The sequence below is a fragment of the Raphanus sativus genome, chromosome 3, assembly GCF_000801105.2.
Source record: "Raphanus sativus cultivar WK10039 chromosome 3, ASM80110v3, whole genome shotgun sequence".
In the NCBI taxonomy this organism is placed as follows: domain Eukaryota; kingdom Viridiplantae; phylum Streptophyta; class Magnoliopsida; order Brassicales; family Brassicaceae; genus Raphanus; species Raphanus sativus.
The window spans coordinates 19,098,270-19,124,413 of NC_079513.1; the positions used below are offsets into that span (position 1 = coordinate 19,098,270).

Here is a 26,144-nt window from a genome sequence, read left to right on the forward strand (position 1 = left end):
TATTTCTTTTATTTATTTTAATGTACAATTCAGTTAATTGAACCTTGTTTCTTTTAAATACTGAAAACTTGAGTGTAATATAATAACGATACATGTAGAAATGAAAAAAAAAAAAGAAATAGAAATGACGACTCATGTTATTTTTTTTTGTCAACATGCAAATTGTTCTTTTATAGTGATAGCTTTTTTTCTGTCAATTGGTTTTATATTATTTATTAAATACTATGAAATGGTTTTTAGATCTTTTTCCGGAAAAATGATGATTATACTTAGGCCATGTTTGTTTTTTTTTATGTTGGATGATGCATATGAAATTAAATACTTAGCTGTTGTTAGTTTGTATGCAATTTTAATATTGTTAGACGATGCATTTTAATGTAAAACTCACAGTAATTAGAAAATTTAGATATTTGAAATACTAAAAATATAAAAATTAGATGCATCATTTCCATTTCAAAATCCAAAATACTTAAATATACTTTTCAATATAGATATAAAAATAACAAGTTTTTATGCAACAAGTTTCTTATAAAAATAATAGGTTATATTAATTATTATTACTAAATATATTTATAAATAAACTATTATCTTTTCTTTAAAACCACAAAATGATTTATTTTGCAAAACGTTATTTTTTATAAAAAAAATTAAAATCAAAATTTCTACTAAAATCATAAAATTATTTTTTTTCTTTCATATTGCGAAATTACATATTATTGCAAAAATGAAAAACTGAAATTTATTATCAAAATTACAAAATTAAATAATATTTAAATGTTATATCTAATTGTTGTATTCAGTATTCATATGCTACACATAGATAGTGCATCGAATACAAAAACCAATATGGCCTAAATTCTTTACTGTGTTTTTGGGTATGACCAACGAAAAGTATGTAACGCTCGTTTAGGAAGAAATTGGACGAATTTGGAATGTCAACTTCTAGTAGTACTAGAAGTCTAGAACAGACCTCCGAACTTGACAAAAGCGATTAAGGTGCTCCTCCATGTCTTGGATCTATTTAAATAAGGGCAAATTAATTTTTAGATTAAAAACAAGTATTTTGTCCTAATAGGATAAACCTAACATTGAATCAAATACTAAACTAAATTTGTATCTTAATTATGTAAAATAAGTTTTTTTTTTTTGAGAAAACTTGTCTAACAAAATTGATTTATCAATGAATGTATCCTTTTGCTATTGAATTTGCACCTAGATCATTTCTCCAAAATCAATAGAACCATTCAATCTTTAGTTCTAATTTCTAAGTTAGATAACTTGGTATTTTTACAATGTGTCTACCTTTTGCTATTTTGTCTTTGCACCTAGATCATTTCTCCAAAATCAATAGAACCATTCATCTTTAGTTCTAATTTCCAAGTTAGATAACTTGGTATTGTTACAATGTGTCTAGCTAGATTTTTGTATGGGTCATCTTTAACTTACTAACGAACTAACCAAGTGCCTTCCGTAGAGGCCTTTTTATTCTGAAGAACCAAATAGAGGCCTTTTTATTTTATAGAACCAAATAGAGGCCTTTAAAAAGGGTTTAGTTGCTTATTAAAAATAAATTATTTCAACAAAATGTCGGTGACTAGAGGAAATTACTTACATCTCTGTGTCTCACTTCAAACACTAGAGATCACAACAAGAAAGAAAGTACGGATCATAAAACAAAGCAAGTCCCTTTGCTCTTGCGCTAACAAACCCATTAAACAACTTATTGATTTCAAACATTTAACAAAGAATTAGACTCAAAAATAGTCCCGAGCTCTTCTTGAAGAAGAAGATAAAATATTTTTTCTACTTCCAAATCTTTACGGACTTGTCATGACTTGCAGACGCCAACATTCCTGTTGAAGATGACTGAGCTAAGGCAGAGATCACACACTCGTGAGCCGCTAGTGTCATACATTTGTTCTCTCCTGTGTCCCACAACTCTATCGACTGCAACAGATTCGTTTTTACCAAAGTTAAAGCAACTGACTGAGAAATCATTCACATGAAGCAACAGTAGGGAGCCAGATTCTATCAAACGGTGGTGATACAGATTCTATCAAAGCTTGTGAAATTCAGGGGGGTCATATGAATAATGAATACCTGGTACCCACCGATGACCAAGAGATTGGGATAGGTAGGGTGATAAACGCAAGAGTGGAATTTGTTTCCACTAGAACTGAGCTCGTGGATGCAATCTCCTGAGTTCACAGACCATACTTTAACACTGTCTTCGCTAACAGAAGCTACCAACTCTCCGGTTGGGTTCCAACAAATAGAATGCACAGTTGAGGAATGTCCCTAACAGATCAAAGATAAGTCCATCCCATGAGACATAAATCATTCGATTTTGTCAAACAAGAGAACACATTGGACTTCCAAGTTGCATAAGTCCTAAAAGTAGAAAATAAAGTCCTATGCTGTTGAATGAAGAAGTAAAACAAAAATAAGTATCTTCAGGGGTTTTTACCTTAAGCGAATGGACCCCTCTGTACTGTTCAACATCGAAAATTGACACAATATTTTCCGAAGCTGCAGCAAGAAATTGTCCAACTTTTGGCTGGAACCGTACTTGCGTGCTAGCACCCTGTGCTTGAAAAACTTAGAAGATTAGAAAAAACAAAGTTCAACTCGAGGAGAAGGCAATGCATACGAAAGTCCAGAGGGGGCTTGCCTTTATACCACGAAGGCAATTAGCAGCGTTGATGCTCCAGAAACGAATCTCATTGTTGGTATCACAAGAGCAGAACAAATCGGTTTTTTTAGGGTGAAAATCAAGGGACATTACAGGTGCATTGTGACCAGAAATTGTTCGTACGAAGTAACCAGGCTGCAAAAATTAGTAGTAAGTGGTCAGTCACAACAGAAAAAGAAAAAAATGGATACAGTTAAGAAGAGATGAATTAACTATACCTTAGAAACATCCCATATTTTGATAGTTTTGTCGAACGAAGACGTAGCCAGTTGAGTTGAATTAGGTTGGAAACGAACATCTGTGATGATATGACCATGCTCTTCCGGAGGGATCTCAGTGTGTAGCGTTTCCATGTTCCAAATAAAAACCTACTGACAAAAAGAAATTAGCGTCCACATTATCTGTTCTTAAACAAACAAAACCTATTAGAAAACTGCATGCTCCATCCTCAGAGATTTAAGATGTTGCACCTTCTTATCATGTCCAGCGCTAGCTAACAACTTCCCATCAGATGAGAAATTACAGCAGATGACCTTACTGGCACTTCTTCTTATAGAGCCAACCTCACTGAAACTAAAAGCTGAAAGAGAAAAAAGGACCACTGTTACTATCAATCGTCTGTTAGTAGCATATTTAGTCTGAGGGGGAGAGTTAATACCCTTTAAGGTTTCGGTATGCTCAGAAGGGTTCCGCTTTAGGGTGCCAAACAAGCTTCCTCCATCTCCATCATCTTGGGATAAAAACGATTCTACGTTATCTTCTAGGGCTCCCACATCTCCAAACGCTTCCATGTCATCCTGCAGCTATATTTCTTATCATAAGAAATATGAAAATAACAAGGCTCCATGGGCAATGCAAGAGAAAACTAAAGCCGCTAAGAAAGCACTTCCTTTCACACCAAGACAGCTGCATGCTGGATTCAGATGTCACAAGAATTAAGCTAGATTGTTTTAAGAAACATACCAGTTGGTTTGCTGATGATGCAAGACCACCTATTGCATCGGAACCATACATCATAGGTCCTTTTGGCATGTTATTCACATGCTGCATGTTACCAGTTATAGCTACTCCTTCGACAGGGGTGGTATGCGTTGAAGGAGTTGACGGCTGTGAGTTGGATGGGCCAACTGTGTTTCCTGTCCCTGTACTGTTAGCAGGACCAGAAGAGGAAGGTCCTTTTCTTTTGCGATTGTTCTATCAAAGACACGAAAAAAGGAATTTGTGAATCAGCGATCTTACAAACTAAATTATCCTAATATAGACAGCACCGCATGATCAACATAAAAGTACCTGCTGTGATAGTAAAGGATCTTGTTGCTGAGAAGAAGATTGCTGTACTGTCGGCATATTGATAAGCTAAAGACCAAAAACAGCCACGGAAAAATGGAAAATCAGAAAGATGTTTGGCAGTCAAAAGCTATTACTTGCAGATAATTTTTCTCTTGAGAGGGTGTGGTTAACAAGGAGAAACCAAATTGTGTTCCCTGGATAGATTTACATTAGGATAACACAAACACATTATCTTACAAATTTTTCTAATGACAAGTAGCAGCAGTTGCAGGATATCATAGACTACAATTATCGCAAACATACCTACAAGGACCGTATTGATCCAATTTACCAACTAACGAACACATATGAGATGCTTATTGTGGCAAGTTCACCCGAAAAATGAAAGAATTCAGCTCAACAGATGCCACTGCATTCAACAGGGATATGCATTTGGCTGATTTTAGAAGAAAAAAATCTCACCTTTGACGAATTTGACAGCATAGGGGATCCAATAGAGCCATCATTTGCATTCTGTTGGCCATCTTTCGAACTCAGGTTTCCTCTGGGCAATACTGTAAATCTTCGAGGATCCATGTCGCCACCATACATGGATGAATTAGTCATATTTCCTTGCCCTTGAACCTGAGCCATGATTTGTTGTTGCTGCTGCTGCTGCGGTGAGAGCTGAAATTGACCTTGATTTTGAAGGAAGGCTTTCTGAGGGCCTAAACCTTGTCGCATATTATCGATGCCCTGTATAACATTTGTCAACAAATTTGATGAAGAACTGGATTTAGAATGACAAGAAGATAAATCATGCAAAGGAACCACAGTGACTTACAGTTAGTGGCCATCCCTTCAAAGGAAGAACACCAACTCCAGGGTTTAATCCTTCACAAGAGAAAAAAAAAACATAAGATCTGATTTAACCATATCACCCTGCGTAATTCACCATAATTATTCAGAATATAACAGGGAAGAATATGTTAGCTTTGGATTCAAAGGTCAATTAATTGCGATAGTGAGTGTATAATCCGGTACGCATTACATTGGATTCATTTACCTGCATTCCCCATCCCAGGCTTTGATTGCAGAATTCCCTGGCCAAAAACTGGAGAAGGATCCACTGGCAGTTGTCTTGGAGATGCTCCAAGATTAACTTCACTTTTGATTTCCTGGACGTTCAAAGAGATTCAGATGCACACCAAAATATTTAATTGGAAACTTTCCTGAAAAAGGAGAGATTTGAACAGTCATCATCAAGTAAGGTAATTACAGGGGCCTGCTGATTCCGTGAGTGAAGTTGCTGCAGTGCTGCCGAAACACCTCCTTGATGATTCCCTTGGACCATCTGACTGTTTCAGGACAGAAAAAAAAGGGTGAGAAAGGGGTCAAAACGGTGTGAGGAAAGCAAATACGCATGCAAAAAGAAATATAAACTGAGACAATTTTTTTACCCATGATGGCTTGTTCCTGATTTGAGAAGGGCCATCCTTGCAGCATCCATATGGGGTTGGGATGTCTCAGTGTTCATTGTATTCGGTTGCTTCATACGTTCCTCGTACATTTTCGCAGCCATAGCACTGGCATTATTAGACTGCCCAATCATCCCTTCAGAACCAATAGCATTCATCGGACCCACAAGAGAAGGATCCCTACGCTGCTGCATATGAGCTTGGCGCATCATCTGCATCTGCTGCATTTGCATTTGCTGCTCCTTCGCTTTACCTTGTTGTGCCTATTAGTTCAAAGCCACTGGTTAGTCACCAAACTGAAAAAAAAAAAAAAACATATCTCCAGATAGTAGATAGCCCACCTCTATATAAGCTGCAGCAGACTCAGAATGCTTCTCATTCGTCCTAGCAATAAAGATGTCCCAGAACACAGACCACCACTCAAAAAGAAACCCACCAGGTGCATCAATCGCTAACATCATTCACACACACCACAAATAAAATAAACTCCAAACGAGTCAATCACATAGCTTAAACCCCATTCCTAATGAAACAAGAAACGGCGACAAAACATAAACTTCAGAAGTGGGTTTTGTTTTTTTACCAACAGGATCAGGAGAGACTTTGCCTTCAGTCATAAAAGACTTAGCAGTGTTATGCAGTTTCTTCTTCACCAAATAATCATATATGTAAACGTCAAGCCTACACCAACCCCCAAAAAGTTAAAATCTGAGAATTGTAAAAGTTCACAGACTTTACCAACACAATTTCACTTACATCTTATCAGCTTCCCAATTACTCTGCGCCATAGCTTCCGCCTGAGATCGAGATTTGAGGTAATTAAAATATTAATTCAAATTGAATTGACTCAGAATTTGGATTGTTTGATGATTGATAAAAAGAAAACTAACCTGAGTAAACCCAAACAGATCAGAACCCTAATTCGATTTTCAAAATTAGAGATCGAGCATTGGCGCTGCATACACAGAGAAGTCAGAATGAAATTGAGGAAAATTAAATTAGCTTCAAGGATTCGTCGAGTTTAACATAGAAGTAATCGAATTGTCACAATTTGATTGAGAGAGAACAAACGAAATTGAGAATCTAGGGTTTGGAGAGATTCAAGTGAAACGTTTTTTTCACCTGGAGGAGCTATTGAAGTAAATCGATCATGAAACAGATGTGTGTGTGAGAGAGAGAGAGATCAGATGAAAAGGTTTTAAACAGTTCTGGAGATCTTTCATGGGTTTGGTTCAATAAGCTCGGTTTGGGTTTACTAATGGGCCTAAATGTTTGGAGTTATAAGCTCTTTAGTGGGCCTTGAATTGGGTTTTCGCTTGAAGCTCCTTTATGAAGATGGTGATTTGAATGGGTTAAACGGGTTCGTTTTACATCATTTTAGAGCAATGGTAGAGATAATTTTTAATCAATACAATTAAACAAAAATCTTCTATAATACGAATATTATAAACAAAAATGTCAATGCTGACAAAAAAATATCAATAGTTGTATTTCAATAAATTAATTAAATTTAACACATATTGAACAGAACACAATTGAATACATACTAAATAAATTTTAAATATATTTTTATAAGTTTGGCAAACTGTATAAAATTATTTAAATATCTTTTGAATTCTGAATTTAAAATTTTATTTATCTTTATGGTATTCGAAAATTGAGTAATTATTTTTTGGTTTGATATTTTTTAAGAAAATTTAACTTAGAAGTTAATTTCTTGTTTTTAAACAAAATACAAATTACTAGAAGAATACATCACGAATTTTAATAAGTAGTACCAATAGTAATCAAATTTTACTCACTCATCAGGCCAAAGACGGAGGCCCAGACCCAGCTTAAACACAATAAGCCACATTTAATAGTTTGCTTTTTAATTTATCCTCAAACCAAACATGGAAGCCCAACCCAAACTATTACTTTCTTCATAATCAAACCAAACCGAGTTCAGTCAGACCAGAATCTGGTAAAAACGTGGAACCTACAGGCAATAAAGAGAATCTGACGTGGACCCTCTAAAAAGAGAGGAAAGTCCTTCATTATTTTTTTTATAACATCATAATTTATTAATTATAATAATGAAGAGTATATATAGTCTTCATGAAGAAGACTTGTTATTAACATCGGTATATAATTATGGAAATAGAAAGAAACGGTTGAAAGTCTTGTTTTAGCTAGTTTGTCTGTTCATTAGTTGCTCAAAAAAAACTAGTTTGTCTATAACTTTGTTTGCTTCTCTTGGAACCATCTTCAAATTTACCACTCCATCTTTGATTTCTCTGATCCAGTTGAATCCAGAGAAGCATAGCTTTTGGTTGCTTAGAATTTGTATTGCTTTTTGACAGTCGCTCTCAATCACAACACGGTAATTTTTCAACCAACAGTGCTGCAAAACCATTAAAACCGTCTGGAACCAGCGCAGTTTCTCATTATATATATGATTTGTTTACTTTAATTATATCATTTTTATTTTTCCTATATTAATGCATAAACATAATTAAATGACTATAATTCGTTTTTAAAAAAAAAATCCTAAGTTTAGTAAGAAACTATGAAAATTTTGCTTTTTATGTTAAAGAAGTACTTATTTGCATAAACTAGTTTCTTTAAATTTTATGGAATCCATTTTTATAAAAAAAAATTGATTGGATGCAAAATAGGTTTTCGAAAAACAAAAACTAAAAACAATCATCTCTTCTTGGGTCATCTAAAGTAATTTAGATCAGTTAAGACAAATGCGTGTGAGTTGTAGATGGTTTCTAGTTGAGAGTCTTGTATGAGTATCGAATAGATGGTCTCCATAATGCACATAAGTGTATATTACTCAATAAGTCAAAAGAGAAGAAACAGAGGGGTTCGAAGGAGAAGAAGAAAGCGGCGTAAAAAAGGATAACGTATAGCAAGGAACTCCGATAAAAGGAAGCTGAATACTTTATTGATATGTGTTGGTACAAAAAAATTTATACAGAATATGTAAGTGATTAGGTATTAATTAATTACAATTCAACCTCCGCGGTCAAGAAATCGGATTGATTAAAAAGTCATTTTTTGAAGTTTTAAGTGTTCAAACTGAATGTTAAAAGATATATCTATGATTTTGATGCATAAACAACAAGAAAAACTCATATAACTTTGGAGTTCGACAAGTTTGTATTGACGCCAGAAAAAAAATTGCAGTATATTTTAAGAATATGAAAGGTGACTAAGGAACAACGAGGAATTGCGCATTTTCTAACATTTCTAAAAAAATCATTATTCACAAGAAATAATTTTTCCTTCTTATTTTCTATCGTTTTTTGTAGAAAAATAAGAAGAAAATTATTCTTTGTCAAATTTAAAATGGAACAAGAATTCTTTTTTTATTTCTACAATTTTATTCCTCTACATTTCTTTCCTATTTATTCATTTTGATTCCAAAATGGTCACTAAGAAAAACGCGAGGAAGAAGGTGACATAATTACTATGCCACTCACTTAAAAAACGCACAGAAAAATTAAAACGAGTCTCTTGGTCATCGAACCTGACTTCACTTAAACTGAAGCAAGCCTATTTACCACCCCACTACATTACTTTTACTTTTTTCCCCCATAGGTTTATATGCTAGACATATAATTATTTAAAACTTAAATAATAATTAAAACTATTCCCCGTATAGTGTCCGAGTTAATGATAAATCACTAGGCACGGATCGATCGCATGACTTGTGCCTAGCATAGTTTCAAACATGGAGTATAACATAGCCTGACTGTTTCTCTTATGTGTTGGTCTGTAAGGGTCTGACTAGTTTTCCTCTTATCATCCCCAAAAACAGTTTTTACAGTTGGTATCGGTTGACAGCGTTTCAAAACAATCAAACAAATTGCTATAAATCGTTTCAAACTGCTCTGAAACTCTTAAAATCAAAAGTTAGTTCCACCTAGCATTTGTAGTTGCAGGCGGTTGCGGGTGAATAAATAAATATAAAATTTTAAGATAAATTTTAAAATTTAAAATGAAAATAATATAAATAAAAATATATACACATTTTATATATATTAATTTAAATTTACAAACAGTATCATACTTTGTTTTATAAAAAAATTAACTATCTATTCAGTAGATTTTTTAAAAATTAATATACATACATATATAAAGATATACACATATATAAAACGAGATAAAATATTCTTTTAAAAGTGTTAATATAAATCTTCAAAAAATTATTAAAATTATAACTTTCAACTAATTAAAAAATTATATAAATAAACATAATATTATTATTAATCATATTATATTAATAATTATTATATTTTATCACAATAGTACGTTTTTATATATTTCTAATATTATAATATATTTATATTGATAATTTATAATTAAACTGCTGTAATATTTCATAATTAACTAGTTACAAATATCCTGCAAACGTAATTATTTTCAAATGTTGTGCTAATCATACAAAATGCTAAATAACGTTTGGATCTGTAATCATCCACATCCACAAATTCCACATCCACAATCACAACTGCTGCATTTAAATCAGTCGGGCCCTAAGTCTATATGAAACTTTGTCTTCTAAAAATAAGTTGGTTAATAGTGCATTTAACAAACAAAAGTTAGTAAATTGGTGCATATACATAGTACAAGTATAACATAGCCTAACTGTTTTCTTTATATGTTGGGTTGTAAATTGAAAAGTTAAAGACATCTCCAATCCAACTCCATTTTTTACTTCAAAATGGAGCAAACGTGAATATGGAGTAACAAATGCTCCAACCCAACTTCATATCTCACTTCATTTTGAAGTTTACTCCATAAATGGAGTAATATATTTTTTGTTTGTTCATGACTCCATTATGGAGTGAAAATGGAGTAGGATTGGAGCACTTTTGCTCCATATTCACTTTTTTTTTTTGATAACTCTGGTATCTGGGCAGCCACATTCCCAACTATCCCCTCGAAAGGGGTCCAGCGCTCCAACGGAAGGGATGTTAAATTCGTTGTGGCCAAGACTCGAACCCGGGTGGCGGGCAGTACAGCTGTACCTCCTTTACCACCAAGCTACGAGCTCTTGGTTCCATATTCACTTTTACTTCATTTTAGATGAAAAAATTGAGTTTTACATTGGAGATGCTCTAATACCGTGTTTGGTTTGAACCATTAATGACACAATAAATGAGATCGATTCTTTTTCACCAAATGAGATCACATTTAGCGTTTGAATAATGCAAAAAGATCCTTCAATTATTGAGGCTTTATAGTATAGCTACTAGAGCATGCCCAACTATAAAAGGGAAATAAAGCAGCCACAATTTATCAGTTTCATTTTTTATGAAGACACAATTATTCATGTAGTAAATTAGTTTTTCTCAATACACTAAAAAGAAAGAAATGTCAATGGAATTTTTTAAAATATGCGAGGGGTCATAAATATGATGAACTATATATCAAGAAATGGCACTTTTTATAAAGAACTATCTAACTGATGACTGCTACGAACATAAACAATTATAAACAATGTATATATCCTTCAATTTCAGGTTCTTTTGCTCCCAACATTCTATAGTATTTTATTCATTTTTCATCGGAAACTGATGCATACAATTCACTTTGTATGCATATTTATATATCATAGATTTATCAGTTCTGGCATTAATTCATTTTCTTGTTTTGTTGGATGAGATCAGAGATCGACTGGGTAGTTGGCAGTCATAAATAAATTGTCCAATGACAGATAGACATCATTTAATTTTATTGTGGTATACAACTATACATATACTCAACCAATTATATTAATTTCGCTTTGTTACAAGTTGAACACCGGTTAGTTCAGTGCCGGCTTTCCTCACGGTTTTCTCAACACTGAATGCATATAAGTTTATTAACATTTATCCAGATTCAATTTCATTCATTAATAGTAATAAAATAACTAGACTACCTATGCGAAATCTATAAATAAATAAAAATCAAGAGAGAACGTCTGAATATGGAGAGAAACAAAACTAAAAAAAAATCAAGAGAGAATGTCTGAACATGGAGAGAAAGTGAGAAACAAAACTAAACCGGAATTAATAGGAAAACGAATAAAGAAGATGCGAAAACCGGTTATGTAGATATGCCTATATAAACAGACCAAGACTAATAAGCTTCACTGACACAACTGTTTCTCCCCATCAGATCCATCAACGAAACACTTAGTTATGGGTTTATTTGTTCGTAGGGCGTGTGTGTGTATCTTTGTATTCGCTCTTGTCGCCGAATTTGCCTTAGGACATGTCGAGGTTAAGGACGACAAACACTTGTTTCACAAACCTCGTCCATTCTTCCACAAGAAGGGTTTTAGAAAGGGTTTGGGAGGCGGAGGTGGTCTTGGAGGCGGTGGCGGTTTGGGCGGAGGAGGTGGTCTAGGCCACGGTGGAGGTCTGGGCGGAGGAGGTGGTCTAGGACACGGTGGCGGTCTAGGAGGCGGTGGTGGTCTAGGCGGGGGTGGCGGTCTTGGTGGAGGTGGTGGATTAGGAGGCGGTAGCGGTTTGGGCGGAGGAGGTGGTCTAGGCCACGGTGGCGGTCTAGGTGGAGGTGGTGGTCTAGGAGGCGGTGGTGGTCTAGGTGGTGGTGGTGGTTTGGGCGGAGGAGCTGGAGGAGGATACGGGGGTGGTGCTGGAGGAGGACTTGGGGGCGGTGGTGGTGCTGGAGGAGGAGGAGGATTTGGTGGCGGAGGGGGATTTGGTGGCGGAGGAGGCTTCGGCGGTGGCGCAGGTGGTGGAGGAGGATTTGGAGGCGGTTACGGTGGCGGTGGCCATCACTAATGAGTGATGAGGCTCATGCTCATGCTCATGCATTCGTACGTTGTTATTATTTAATTAAATGAAACATGATAATTAATTACAATAAAAATGATATATAGCAATCGTGAATGTTTGTTTCTATTAGTTGTCACTTGTATTGTAATGCTATTTTCATGTTATGCTATGGTTGGTTTCAAGTTTCAACTTTCAATTTTGGTTAATAAAATGGCTGCTTTACTTTTTGGCAGCAGTTTTTCTTTATTCTGAACTGAAATTGAAATTGGCAACAGTTATTGAATGTTTGTTTTTAGGAAAATTTGATGCTATAACTATAAAATATTTATAGTTCACAAAGTAATATATAATATAATACATATTATTGATAAGATAGACGAGAATACTCTTTTTATAAACGATTGTCTACTCACATATGATACAGTTATCAGACATAATGAAAAAAGAAAGCAGAATATGATTCAACAGAAAATTGATGGATTAAAATGAGGGAAATTTGCTAAATATGATTCAAAACTTGATTTTAAATGAAAAAATATGTAACGTGACAAAAAAATGTAAAAATATACTCAAACTTCAATCAAATGCAAAGCCAATTTAAAAGCTTTGTGAAATTACATCCGGCCTTTTATGATCAAATAAAAACAAGAATTTATTTTTACGAATATAACTTCGAAAAATCTTATGAGTTTCTGTAAGTCTTCTAAGGTTTTGTAAGTTTCCTGGAAGACTTTCAAAAAGTTTTCTCATATAATAGATCTTAAAAATAATTTATAAATTTTGTGAAAAATATTTTGCTGGGAAAAAATTGAAATCATGTAATTTAAAATATTTGTAAATGATATAAATTAAGATATAGTAAAATTAAATAGTTTTCAACATAGATGAACAAATGTAATGAATAGTATTCTTTGGTTAAAGTTTAGTAATATATGTTGTAGTATTGTATGCTTTCTTAGTTTTATATTTTGGAAGCTTAACATTTTTTTGAAAATTAAATTTTAACATATATGTGTTTAGTTTTATGTGTAATAAACAATTTTTAAGTTGAATTTAAGTTTAGTGAAATGTTTAAATAGTTAATTAAGTTTAGGATTTATATTTAGGGTTTAGACGACTTCCATGAAATCTTCTGATGAATAGTATTTACGGGCTATATGACTTTCAGAAAACTTTCTGATGAATAGTATTTACGGGCTATATAACTTTCAGGAAACCTTCTGATGAAATGAAATTTTTTGTTTTTGTAAATAAAAAAAATTACACATTATCTCTTTTTCTATCAAATGTCTGCAACAAAATATAATGTTTTTACTCTAAAGCCTCTAACTTCTTTCTAATCTTTTTGAACTTGAAACACTAAACTTTATATCAATTTCTCATTTTTGTATCATGTCTTTCTTACTAATTTATCTTGTTTTTACAGATTTTTAATCACATAGTTCTCATCGTCAACTCCTTTAAAAGTAGATTTATAAATTTTAGATATATATTTTTGTATCTTCTATATAACGTTATTGGCGCCCGGATGATACTCCTAGCCACCTCGGCTGTAACTGCGTCGGTGCGCTGGCAGTTTTGGAAATATGAAATGTTGAAATTTTAGGAGAAGTTTTTCGATCATAGCTCCTAAAATTTAGGCGGTGGTGACTATGTTGATCTAAAACACGTTTGAATGACAGTTTTATAATCTTAGTGATATTACAACATCATATTTATTATGAACCGGTGATTTGATTTCTAAAAACGTTTCCTTGGTTGATTTTCTGGTTTGTAATTATGTATTCATGTGTTACAAAAAAGAAAATTATGTATTCACACGAATTACCTTGGACCTGATATAGAGTATATATGTATAAAAGGGTAGATTAGTAATTAGTTATAACCTACATAGTTGTCGTATCCTGTATTTATACGTTCCTTCTACTCTCTAATACATTATTCAGTTCTACAAACTCTATATGGTATCAGAGCTTTTGATCCATTAAACTAAACCTAGCCGTCACATTCAAACTTTTCCTCCCTCCACCCTTCTTCTTCTTCATCACTCCTTTTCTTTCAACTGAATCCATGGCCTCTCCGACTCCGTCTCACGAGACCATCGTTGTCAACAGCGACACTCCAACCCTATTGAATGTCAACATGACAAACGTCACCAAACTAACAGCTTCTAACTTCCTCATGTGGAGCCGTCAAATTCAAGCACTGCTCGATGGTTACGATCTGTCCGGATACCTTGATGGATCGACTGTCATCCCGCCTCCGACGATCACCAACGAAGGCGTCACCACCGCGAATCCCGATTTCCTTCTCTGGAAACGCCAGGATCGCCTCATCTACAGCTCGTTGCTCGGAGCCATCACAGTTTCGATCCAGCCGATCTTGTCTACCACAGCCACATCGGCTCAGATTTGGGAGACGCTCTCTGCTACCTATGCAAAACCGAGTCGTGGTCACATTCAACAACTGCGACAACAAATCAAGGCCTGGACCAAAGGCACAATGAACATTGACGCCTACTTTCAAGGGTTCAAGACTCGATTTGATCAGGTCGCGTTGCTTGGCAAACCGTACGACATTGAGGATCAGATTGAGTTTGTCTTAGAAGGACTCCCGGAGGAGTACAAGACGATCAAAGACCAACTTGAGGGTCGTGAGAATCCGCCATCTCTGACTGAAGTTCATGAGAAACTTCTGAACCATGAGAACAAACTGCTCAGCAAGAACTCCACCGGGATCTCCGTGCCGACTCCGGTCACTGCAAACGTAGCGACTCATCGCGGCTCTACCTCCAGCAGCAACACGCAGCGCAACTCCTACCAGCCTCGCCATAACACCAACAATGCTCGCTCCACTCCGACATGGCAGCAGCAGCAACTCTCAAACCGCAATGAGAACGCTCCTCGCGGTTACCAAGGACGTTGCCAGATATGTGGAGTGCAAGGTCATAGTGCGAGACGCTGCTCTCAACTCCAGTCTGCTGCTCAAGGTCAGACCACTCGGCAAACTGCACCTCCGAACTCTTGGCAGCCACGAGCACACATGGTCACGACTCAAGCTTACAATCCTGGAAACTGGATCATGGATAGTGGGGCGACACACCATCTGACCACCGACTTGAATAATCTGGCGCTGCATCAACCCTACACTGGAGGAGAAGCTGTCACCATCGCAGATGGAACTGGACTCCCGATCTCGCATACTGGTTCAACAACTCTTACTACTCCTAATCACTCTTTTAAACTCCATGATATCCTATATGTTCCTAACCTGCAACGCAATCTTATCTCTGTTTATCGCCTATGCAATTCTAATAATGTTTCTGTTGAATTCTTTCCTGCTCATTTTCAGGTGAAGGATCTCAGCACGGGGGTCCGATTACTCCAAGGCAAGACTAAAGCTGAGTTGTACGAGTGGCCGGTTTCATCCTCAAACACCATCTCCCTCTTTGCCTCACCCACACCGAAAACCACTCTATCTTCATGGCACTCCCGTTTGGGACATCCATCTTTATCTGTTTTGAACTCCATTATTTCTAAGTTTTTGTTGCCTATTTCTTCTTCTTCTTCCAAAGAAACTCCTTGTTCTCATTGTTACATCAATAAAAGTCATAAACTTCCCTTTCATACAAATACAATCTCTTCCTCTCAGCCCCTTGAATACTTATATACAGATGTATGGACTTCTCCGGTCCTATCCATCGAAAATTTCAAATACTACCTTATCTTTGTTGATCACTTTACCCGATAAACCTGGTTCTATCCTCTCAAACAAAAATCCCAAGTTAAAGAAACCTTCATCACTTTCAAAGCAGTTGTGGAAAAACACTTTGGCAAACAAATCAAAAACCTATACTCTGACAATGGCGGCGAGTTTATAGCCTTGAGATCTTTTCTAGCCTCACATGGGATCTCTCATTTCACCTCCCCACCGCACACACCAGAACACAACGGCATAGCTGAACGGAAACACAGACATATCGTCGAAACGGGGTTAACTTTACTTCACCAAGCCGAGCTCCCACCTGAGTACTGGACCTACTCGTTTGCGACAGCCGTCTATCTTATTAACCGCTTACCATCACCAGTTATAGGCAACACATCTCCATACATGAAGCTCTTCACTCGAGAACCAAACTATCTCAAGCTTCGAGTTTTTGGCTGTCTTTGCTTTCCCTGGCTGCGTCCATATACTCAGCACAAGATGGAGAACCGTTCGTTGCCATGTGTTTTCCTCGGCTACTCACTCACTCAGAGTGCTTATCTCTGCCTTCATGTTCTCACTGGTAGAATTTACACATCTCGTCATGTTCAATTTGTCGAGACAGAGTTTCCCTACACCAAGCTACTTCAACCCACAACTCCTCCCTCGGATACACACTCGCCAGTATATGCCCCACCTACCCAAATCCCGATCCAGCCACCGCTCGTACAACAAGGCTTGTCTACGCCTCCATCCCCGTGCTTGGATCCTCACCATCAACAACCTCTGGTGTCTCCGACACCACCTCAGGTACTCGCTGATCAAACAGGAAATAATTCAACAAGTAATATTATTGGTTCTGCACAGGTGTCTGAACGGAGCTCTAATGATGTGTCGCCCACACCCATACCTGACCAAACAGATACCCCGCTACCTCTACAAACCTCTGCTACCTCCGCTGCTCCCCAAACTCAAACCGAAACTTCATCTCCTACCCAAACCCAAGCCGAAGTCTCTTCTCCTCCACCTATCACCAATGACCATCCCATGCAAACTCGAGCTAAAAACAAAATCACCAAACCAACCCAAAAGCTTACCCTTATTGCTACCAAAGATCCACAACCTGTCATACCCACATCTGTTGCCCAGGCCATGCGAGATCCGAACTGGCGCCAATCGATGGGTGACGAATACAATGCCCAAATCGAGAACCATACGTTCGAATTGGTCCCCCCGCGGCCGAATTAACACGTCATCCCCACCAAGTGGATACATGCTCTCAAATATTTGCCTAATGGTGTTTTGCGTAGGTACAAATCTCGATGGGTAGCACGCGGATACAATCAAGAATACGGTGTTGATTATGCGGAGACGTTCAGTCCAGTTGTCAAAAGTCTTACCATCAGACTCGTTCTTCAGCTTGCAGTCACTCGCGCTTGGATCATCAAACAATTAGATGTCAACAACGCTTTTCTCCAGGGCACTCTCACCGACGAAGTCTATGTATCTCAACCACCTGGTTTTGTGGATCCTGACCGTCCTCATCACGTATGCCGCCTTCGGAAAGCACTTTATGGGTTAAAACAAGCGCCTCACGCCTGGTATGAGGAACTTCGCAACTACCTACTTGACATGGGGTGCACTAACTCGTTGGCAGATACCTCCGCATTCGTTTACATCAATGGTGATCACATCGTCTACGCTCTCGTATACGTCGATGATATCATTGTGACCGGCAGCAGCACTTCTCTTGTGACCGGGTTCATACATGTACTGGCTACTAGGTTCTCTCTTAAAGAACCCACCGATCTCATGTACTTCCTAGGCGTCGAAGCTACACGCACAGCCTCTGGTCTCCATCTAATGCAGCGGAAATATATCATCGATCTTCTCACCAAGGCTAAGATGCTGGACGCGAAACCGGTTACCACACCTATGGCAGTGTCTCCGAAGCTTACCTTACACTCCGGTTCTCCCATTGCTGATCCTAAGGAGTACCGAACGATTATTGGGAGCCTTCAGTACCTGGCATTCACACGACCCGACATCGCATATAGTGTGAATCGTCTCTCGCAATTCATGCATTGCCCCACAGACGATCACTGGCAAGCCGCCAAACGGGTACTACGATACCTAGCTGGTACTCTCTCCCATGGCATCATGCTCCGCCGCAACACGCCGTTATCCCTTCATGCCTTCTCCGACGCGGACTGGGCTGGGGACACAGATGACTTCGTCTCCACTAATGCGTTCATACTCTACATTGGCTCCACGCCAATAGCCTGGTCATCAAAGAAACAGTCGGGCGTGGCTCGATCGTCTACAGAAGCTGAATACCGAGCTGTCGCTAACACTGCCGCAGAAATGAAGTGGGTGAGGTCACTTTTACACGAGCTTGGCATCAAACTTACACAGCCTCCCGTGGTCTTCTGTGACAATGTTGGAGCCACATATCTCTCAGCCAACCCCGTCTTCCATTCTCGGATGAAACACTTAGCCTTGGACTTTCATTTCGTCCGAGAGAATGTCCGATCAGGAGCCCTGCGCGTCACCCATGTCTCCACCAAAGATCAACTAGCTGACGCCCTTACCAAACCTCTATCTCGGACTCGTTTTCAAGAACTGATACACAAGATTGGAGTGGTTTCACTCCCTCCATCTTGAGGGAGTGTATAGAGTATATATGTATAAAAAGGTAGATTAGTAATTAGTTATAACCTACATAGTTGTCGTATCCTGTATTTATACGTTTCTTCTACTCTCTAATACATTATTCAGTTCTACAAACTCTATACCTGACATTTCTCTAATTGAATTTAACCTTTTAGTTTCTATTCTGGAATAGTTATAGTGTGTAATACTTGGTATTTTGGCTACATTTCTGTACTACTAACGTTTTATCTGCACTTACAATAGTTATTAGGATAATCTCTGCACAAATCTGTCAAGAATAAATTACTTGTTTTGTCATCTGTCCATTTGCTTGACTGATGAAGAGGAAACTGGTGAATAAAGGCAGCGTCAACGAAATCTTCTTCTTCAGAAAAAAAAAAAGACAGCGTCAACGGATAGAGAGATGGACTTTGATCAAGTCTTCTCCAATCCACAAACAAAACTAATGTCATTTATTGTAAAGCTACAAACTTAAATGCACTGGTCGACGCAAATTCACAGAGAATAAAGTTTTAACAATTTTTCTATTTAATATTAAGTGTCATTTTTTTTTCTTGTTATAGAAATCATCAAATTTATAATTTAAATACAATTTTCAGTTTAGTATTAATTATAAATACATTAATTTTTATTAATAATTTTATTTATCTCAAATATTATTAGTTCAATATGCATAATTAATAAGAACCTAAATGCATTTCAATAATTTTCTTAATTCATATAAAAATGTCAAAGTAACATTTATAATATTTATTAGATATACATGCCTCATTTATTTTCTGTGTATTCTTCTTTTTTGACAACTTGTATTCCTGTTTTGTTAGTCTTTTATTTTTACTTGCGCCATATATATTGTTAATCCCCCATCTCTGAGCAAACTGTTTGCATTCGCGAGTAGGATTACAAAATAAAAATTTGTTTGGCAGAGTATTATCATAAGTATTATGATCGTTATTATACAATCAGACAAAATTTGATCTGTGCATCCGTGCAGATGTTTATTTTTGCTTAAAATTTATATTTATCTTATATAAATAGTAATATATATTTTAAAATTTTATCTGTATTAAATACTTGTTTAATATATTTTCGAACACAATAATTTCATACTTTATAACAATACTTTTATTTTATCTCTTGATTCGTCAATTGTGTCATCCACTTTTTAAAATATGACTGTGTATTTCGCACAAACTTATTTTTTATGGATCAAAATTTTAATATGAATAAAATTGTTATTTATGGTTATATTTGATTTATACGACTAAGTAATTCTAAATGTTATCTACAAATTTATGTTTTATAATATTTTATTGTGTTTTTTTTAGGTATAGTTAATATACCAAAAACCAGCCCGTGATAATGGATTTTTTGTTACATTTTGGCATTGATTAAGTATAATTTATTGTTTAGCTATATTATAAGAAATATTTATTAAATAAATCTTGTATAATTTGTGGTATTTCAATTTAAAAATTGCATTAAATAAATCATCAAAATTTTAGGAAATATTTTGAACCTTAATTTAAAACATTCGATATAGATTTTCTTATATTTTGTTGCCTTGTTTTGAGTTACAAAATATATTTAGAAAAACACATTTATAAAATAGAATTTTTTTATTATATGGTCTATTAAATAATTTAGTGGCATTTCATTGTAAATAAATAGTAAGTTTTATGGTGATTTTTTATTTGTATTTCTATTTTAATAATATAGATAGATATATGCGAGAAAATTCAAACTGATGTGATTATATTCCAACCCAAGTTATACGTTAGGAAAATTAACTAACGTGCCATTAATTCAATTCATGATTAGATATCAACTTGGCAAAGACTTCAGTCAACTTAACTTTTTCTAAATCAAGTGTCCTTGGCCCTTGGGTAAGGCATAACTACATATCCTTATTTATACTGATATTTTTTGTCTCTTTGCTTACACAAAAACATTCTTCTTCAAAAGGATTAATGTCGACCATGTCAGAATCGCTTCTGCATTTGCATTTTCTCTTAGTACTCTTACTCTGTTGTGTCTCCCCTTCAAGTCTCCTCCTCATGTTAAAAAGTCCTGTTGTTGGTCTTGTTGCTTGTAGTCCCCGTCAGATTCAAGCTCTGACGCAGTTCAAGAACGAGTTTGATACTCGTGGTTGCAACCATAGTGACTACTCTAATGGAGTCTGGTGCGATAACTCGACGGGTGCGATCACGAAGTTACAACTCAGTGATTGCCTCAGTGGAACCTTGAAACCCAACAGTAGCCTCTTCAATTTGCATCATCTTCGTTACCTTAGTCTGTCCGGAAACAACTTCAGGTCCTCTTTACTTCCTTCTGAATTTAGCAATCTCAACAAATTAGAGGTCTTGTTGCTTTCTTCAAATGGTTTTGTCGGTCAAGTTCCTTCCTCATTTAGTAACCTAAACTTGCTTTCCATTTTAAGCCTTTCCAATAACGACCTCACTGGAAGTTTCCCACTTATGCGAAATCTAACCAAGCTTGTACTCTTAGACCTTTCTAATAATCATTTCTCTGGAACTTTGAATTCAAAGAGTACACTCTTTGAGTTGCAACAGCTCCGTGGCCTTATTCTTAGCAATAACAACTTCAGTTCTTCACTCCCTTCAGAATTTGGCAATTTCAAAAATTTAGAGATATTGTATCTTTCATCTAATGGCTTTTTTGGTCAAGTTCCTCCCACATTTAGCAATCTTACCTTGTTAACCGATCTGTCTCTTGACAAAAATAAGCTCAGTGGTAGTTTCCCACTTGTGCGGAATCTAAGCAAACTCTCTGTGCTAGACCTTTCCCATAATCACTTCTCTGGGACACTTACTCCTAACAGTGGCCTCTTTGAGTTGCACCAGCTCAATTCTCTTTTTCTCTCTTACAACAACTTCAATTCCTCACTCCCCTCTGAGTTTGGAAACCTAAAAAAATTAGAGTTTTTGTATCTTACCTCTAATCACTTCTCAGGTCAGATTCCTCCCACAGTTAGTAACTTAACATCTTTAGTTGAATTGTTCCTTGACGAAAACCAGCTCACTGGTAGTTTCCCACTTGTGTGGAATCTAAGCAAACTCTCCTTGCTAGACCTTTCAGAGAATCACTTCTCTGGAACTCTGAACCCCAACAGTGGCCTCTTCGAGCTGCACGACCTACGTTACCTTAACCTAGGTTACAACAAGTTCAGTTCAGAACTCCCTTCAGAGTTTGGAAATCTCAACGTTTTAGAGGTCTTGTCTCTTCCTTCTAATAGCTTCACAGGGGAAATACCGCTTTCAATATGCAACATAAGCTCTCTTTTTGGTCTTGTTCTAAGCTACAACAATTTCACCGGTCAGATTCCTCCTTGTCTTAGCAACATTCCCTTTGTAAATCTTCGAGAGAACAACTTGGAAGGTTCACTTCCAGACAACTTTTACGTCAATGCTTCTGTGCAGACACTTGACGTTGGACGCAATAAATTAGTTGGGAAGCTTCCAAGGTCTCTACTAAATTGCTCCTCTTTAAAGGTGCTAGTTGTTGACCACAATAGTATCAAAGACACCTTTCCTTTCTAGCTCAAGGCTTTACCGACTTTGCAAGTCTTTATCCTCCGTTCCAACGAATTCTATGGCTCTATTTCTCCTCCTGATCAAGGTCCTCTGGGGTTTTCTGAGCTGCGGATACTTGAAATATCTGATAATAATTTCACTGGAAGCTTGCCAACAAATTATTTCTTGAACTGGAAAGCATCATCGCCCACGACAAATGAAGATGGGGGTTTATATATGGACTACAATAAGACTGCTTATGCTCCGATATACTATACGTATACTGATAAAATAGATCTGCAGTACAAAGGTATATCAATGGAGCAGGAGAGGATCCTTACTTTCTACGCGGCCATTGATTTTTCTGGAAACAAACTTGAAGGACAGATTCCTGAATCCATGGGCCACTTGAAGGCATTGATTGCACTCAACTTATCTAACAACGCCTTCACAGGCCGTATTCCTCTGTCTTTGGCCAACCTCACGGAGCTCGAGTCACTAGACCTATCAAACAACCACCTCTCAGGGACTATTCCTAATGGACTTGGGAGCCTCTCCTTTTTGGCGTACATAAATGTGTCTCACAACCAGCTCAAGGGTGAAATACCACAAGGAACACAGATTACGGGGCAACCTGTATCCTCCTTTGAAGGAAATGCAGGACTTTGTGGTTTTCCTCTCAAACAAAGTTGCTTTGGGCCTGATGCGCCACCAACACAACAACCTAAGGGCGAAGACGACGAAGAAGAAGGACAAGTGTTGAGCTGGAAAGCAGTTGCAATTGGGTATGGAGCTGGAGTGTTGTTTGGATTGACAATAGCACAAGTCATTGCTTCATTCAAGCCGGAGTGGCTCACCAAGATAATTGGTCTGTACAAGCGCATAAGCCACTAAGCATTGTTTCAGTTTGAGTTTTATCTTTCCTTGTTTTCATCAAGTAGTTGTGGTCTTGTATTGAAGCATTTCCTTATGTTTTATGTATGTTTGTATGATACTTTGTTTGATTTCTTCTTCTATCAAATAAGAATGGTGTGTTCTCTGTAGTCATATTCATATGCATCTCTGTTTTTCATTTTCTAATGAGGAAAATGGTAGAAGCAAGGACCACCCCCATAAGCACAAAGAACTAATCTAATGTTTCTTTTCCTAATGAGAAAACGTAGGAGATTGAAGGAAACATCAGAGACCCAAAATTAAACATTTAGATTACAAAAAAGAAAAAAAACATGCCTCACCATGAGCACAAGTACCTAATCTATATATAAGCAAACTCCAACAGTTCACTTCTCTTTCATAACATTCATACCCTAAAGTATCATCATATTCCTTTCCCCTAACAAAGTTACAAAAAGAGACAATATGGGGCTGGTAATCTCTCAGTGTGTTCCTCTAATTATTCTTTTCAAGTTTTAAGTACATTTGAAGCCATGACAAACCGAGAGGATGATGATGAGAATCAAAGCAATGATGATACCAGCGACTATGAGCTTAATCTTCATGTTCTCCCACCACATCTTTCTTCTTATCTTTGTTCCTTGCGTTCTGAAATCTTGTGCCTGTAGATATTCGAGTTTTGAAATATAAGAGTTTATCCATTACACATGTTTTATATGCAGTACACATGTTTTTTCTTTATTCAATTAATTAAATTGCTGAAAAATAAATTTATCTAAAAAGCTCACACACAAATACACATGAGTGAAAAGGTAAAAAGTACTAACCTGTGAACGAAGGTCTTCAGTTTTGTCCACTAGAAGCTCAATTTTCTCACCACGGTCAAGGACCTGTGATTACACGAATTACACAAAGCTCAGACAGTTTTGCATAAGTTGTTAATTGCTCAGAACCTCCTAACTATTAGAAGAAAAAAAACAGAATTCTAACCTTCTCAATGTTCTCCATCATAACACCTTTCACCTCAGTCACCTGAGCCTTAACCTTGGCAAGTTTGCTAATCTCCTCAGGATGATCCACACAGTACTGCATATGCTCCTTCAGTTTTGACCTTTACAGCCAAAAAAGTTTTATAAAATGATATCCACAGAGACTTTTTTGTTTTTGACAACATCCACAGAGACTAATTAAAGAGGAAGTTTGTGTGTTTGACATTCTTATGGTAGGTTGTCAAAAAAAAAAGACATTCTTATGGTAGAGTTATAAAGTACCCAAACTCTTTGTTCAAGCTATTGGGCTTAGCAGTGGTAGCCTTTCCACCACCATATCTCTTGTTGAAATCTTCTTTAACACGCTCCAAGAAAGCCATTGGAATCTGCCTCCCAACAGATTCAACAGCAACAACACAATACGCTACACAACCACAACACATACAAACATTCTTTTGTTAGGTCCAAAAGATAAATCCTATTCTGTTGTACACTAGTCAGAGTAAGAACTAAGTACTTAAACGCCAACTGATCAAGAACCAGTTCATCAAACATGAAGCAAACAACGAAGCCTTGTAAAAGATAAGCCATACATGAAAAGATAAACCGAATTCAGATCACCAATAAGACAGAGATCAAGAGATATCCGAACCAAGAGATGTAGCAGTAAGTGAAAAAGGAAAAACATATAATCTGATTCGACATACATATATTAATACAAAAGAAAACAAACTTCAGACATACATATGCAATAAACCGTAACATACAAACCAATAAGGAGAATCATATCCAAAAACGCTTTGTTCGGGTTGATAGAGAGACTCACTGAAGCCATTTACGACGAGGTAATTGAAGGTGTGACCGTCGCAGTTGTAGGTAAACTTGTTGTTCGAAGAAGGAAGCTTCTGGAGGCACTGTGCAGCGACGGAAGTAAAGTTACCCTTAAACTCAGTGTACTCGGCGAGAATCACCGTGCCACGAGCGACGAAGCTGTAGATCAAATTCTGTTGCCCCATTGTTCTCTTTGTCCCGAAGAGTAAGAAGAAAAGCAAACCTAACGCACCACAAATCTGTTTTTTGAGTTAGGTGAAAGAGAAGAACAGTTTTTTTTTGTTTGCTTGATGCTCACGTGAGTAAGAAAGATCCACAATAGAAGGGAGAATGAAAGGGAGAGAGAGAGATGGGGACTACGCTGCAATATTTTGAAACTTTTTTTTGAAGAGAAAACAAACAAACAAACAAACAAGAAAGTTGAAAACGCGCTGGATCTTTTATCAAGGTCTCGTACTGATGATTCATTAGTATCAGTTTCATAATTTAATTTCATACAGTATATTTATTTAATTATCTCTTTAACTAATCCTTTTTTATTTTCGACATGAGACTAGCAAGGACAAAAAGGGTAGACGATTGAAGAGTTGTCAAGGATGATGAGCCAAACCAATGGATTATGTAGATCATAGTGCAAATCATAAGTGAATCAAAGAATCTCAAAAGACTAAAGTGACCCATGAACATTATTTGAGAGTTTATTTGTGAATATATCTGTTATTAACAAAAAATAACAATAGTTTTGAAAATAATGACATGACATCAATTAATTATGACATGAATAGTTTTTTTTAATAATATTCATATTTTTTTACAAATTTTTTGAAATATGATAATATTAATAGTTTAGATATAACCGTTAAAATAAATTAGTATATCACAATAATAATAAATTAAACTACATATAATTACAATATAAAAATTTCTTCATCAATATATATATATATATATATATATACTTATATATCATACTTAAGTAATACAAATCAAATGAACAATTTATTGACATTGAAATGATTAAAATTTTATTTCAAAATTATCAGTTCATTAGGTTAATTAATAAACTGATTATTAAAAATTATCGGTTCATTGATCTCCAAATTTCTAAGAGTTAATATATATAGATCTCTAAATTATTAAAATACACAACTCCTAAAATTCCAGAAGTGGTAACAAAAGGAAATTGGGCTGAGGTAGTTTTATTATCGATTTTGATTTTGATCTGTAAGAAGAACATTAGCGTCCCTTGTCTTTCGATGTACTTTAATTTGGACCCAAATATTTTCATTTATCAAAATTTGGCCCTG

The 26,144-nt window shown here is 36.2% G+C and overlaps 2 protein-coding genes and 2 pseudogenes across 3 annotated transcripts; 2 read left to right on the forward strand and 2 right to left on the reverse strand.

The window, feature by feature from the left end:
* Positions 1 to 1,531: 1,531 nt before the first annotated feature.
* LOC108847723 (transcriptional corepressor LEUNIG_HOMOLOG) lies at positions 1,532 to 6,650 on the reverse strand. 2 transcript variants are annotated; one of them, XM_018621046.2, is made up of 19 exons: positions 6,562 to 6,650; positions 6,330 to 6,394; positions 6,196 to 6,236; positions 6,023 to 6,120; positions 5,781 to 5,890; positions 5,422 to 5,702; positions 5,241 to 5,319; positions 5,028 to 5,139; positions 4,806 to 4,855; positions 4,445 to 4,717; positions 3,983 to 4,048; positions 3,656 to 3,886; positions 3,351 to 3,489; positions 3,163 to 3,272; positions 2,911 to 3,060; positions 2,672 to 2,827; positions 2,468 to 2,584; positions 2,101 to 2,298; positions 1,532 to 1,947 (listed from the first exon to the last, which is right to left on the reverse strand). In XM_018621046.2, exons 3-19 carry the CDS (start codon positions 6,225 to 6,227, stop codon positions 1,804 to 1,806), a joined length of 2,346 nt encoding a protein of 781 aa, XP_018476548.2. In that variant the 5' UTR covers positions 6,228 to 6,236; positions 6,330 to 6,394; positions 6,562 to 6,650; the 3' UTR covers positions 1,532 to 1,803. The 2 variants fall into 2 exon arrangements, with proteins under 2 accessions (XP_018476548.2, XP_018476547.2); XM_018621045.2 differs by having other exon boundaries at positions 3,351 to 3,495.
* Positions 6,651 to 11,534: 4,884 nt separating this feature from the next.
* On the forward strand, positions 11,535 to 12,461 carry LOC130509609 (glycine-rich protein 23-like). The gene has a single exon (XM_057005762.1). The coding sequence runs from the start codon at positions 11,616 to 11,618 to the stop codon at positions 12,219 to 12,221; it is 606 nt and encodes a 201-aa protein (XP_056861742.1). The 5' UTR covers positions 11,535 to 11,615; the 3' UTR covers positions 12,222 to 12,461.
* An 8,078-nt stretch (positions 12,462 to 20,539) lies between these two features.
* LOC108847164 (receptor like protein 24-like) lies at positions 20,540 to 23,172 on the forward strand (annotated as a pseudogene).
* Positions 23,173 to 23,460: 288 nt separating this feature from the next.
* Positions 23,461 to 25,305, reverse strand: LOC130510069 (putative vesicle-associated membrane protein 726; annotated as a pseudogene).
* Positions 25,306 to 26,144: the final 839 nt, after the last annotated feature.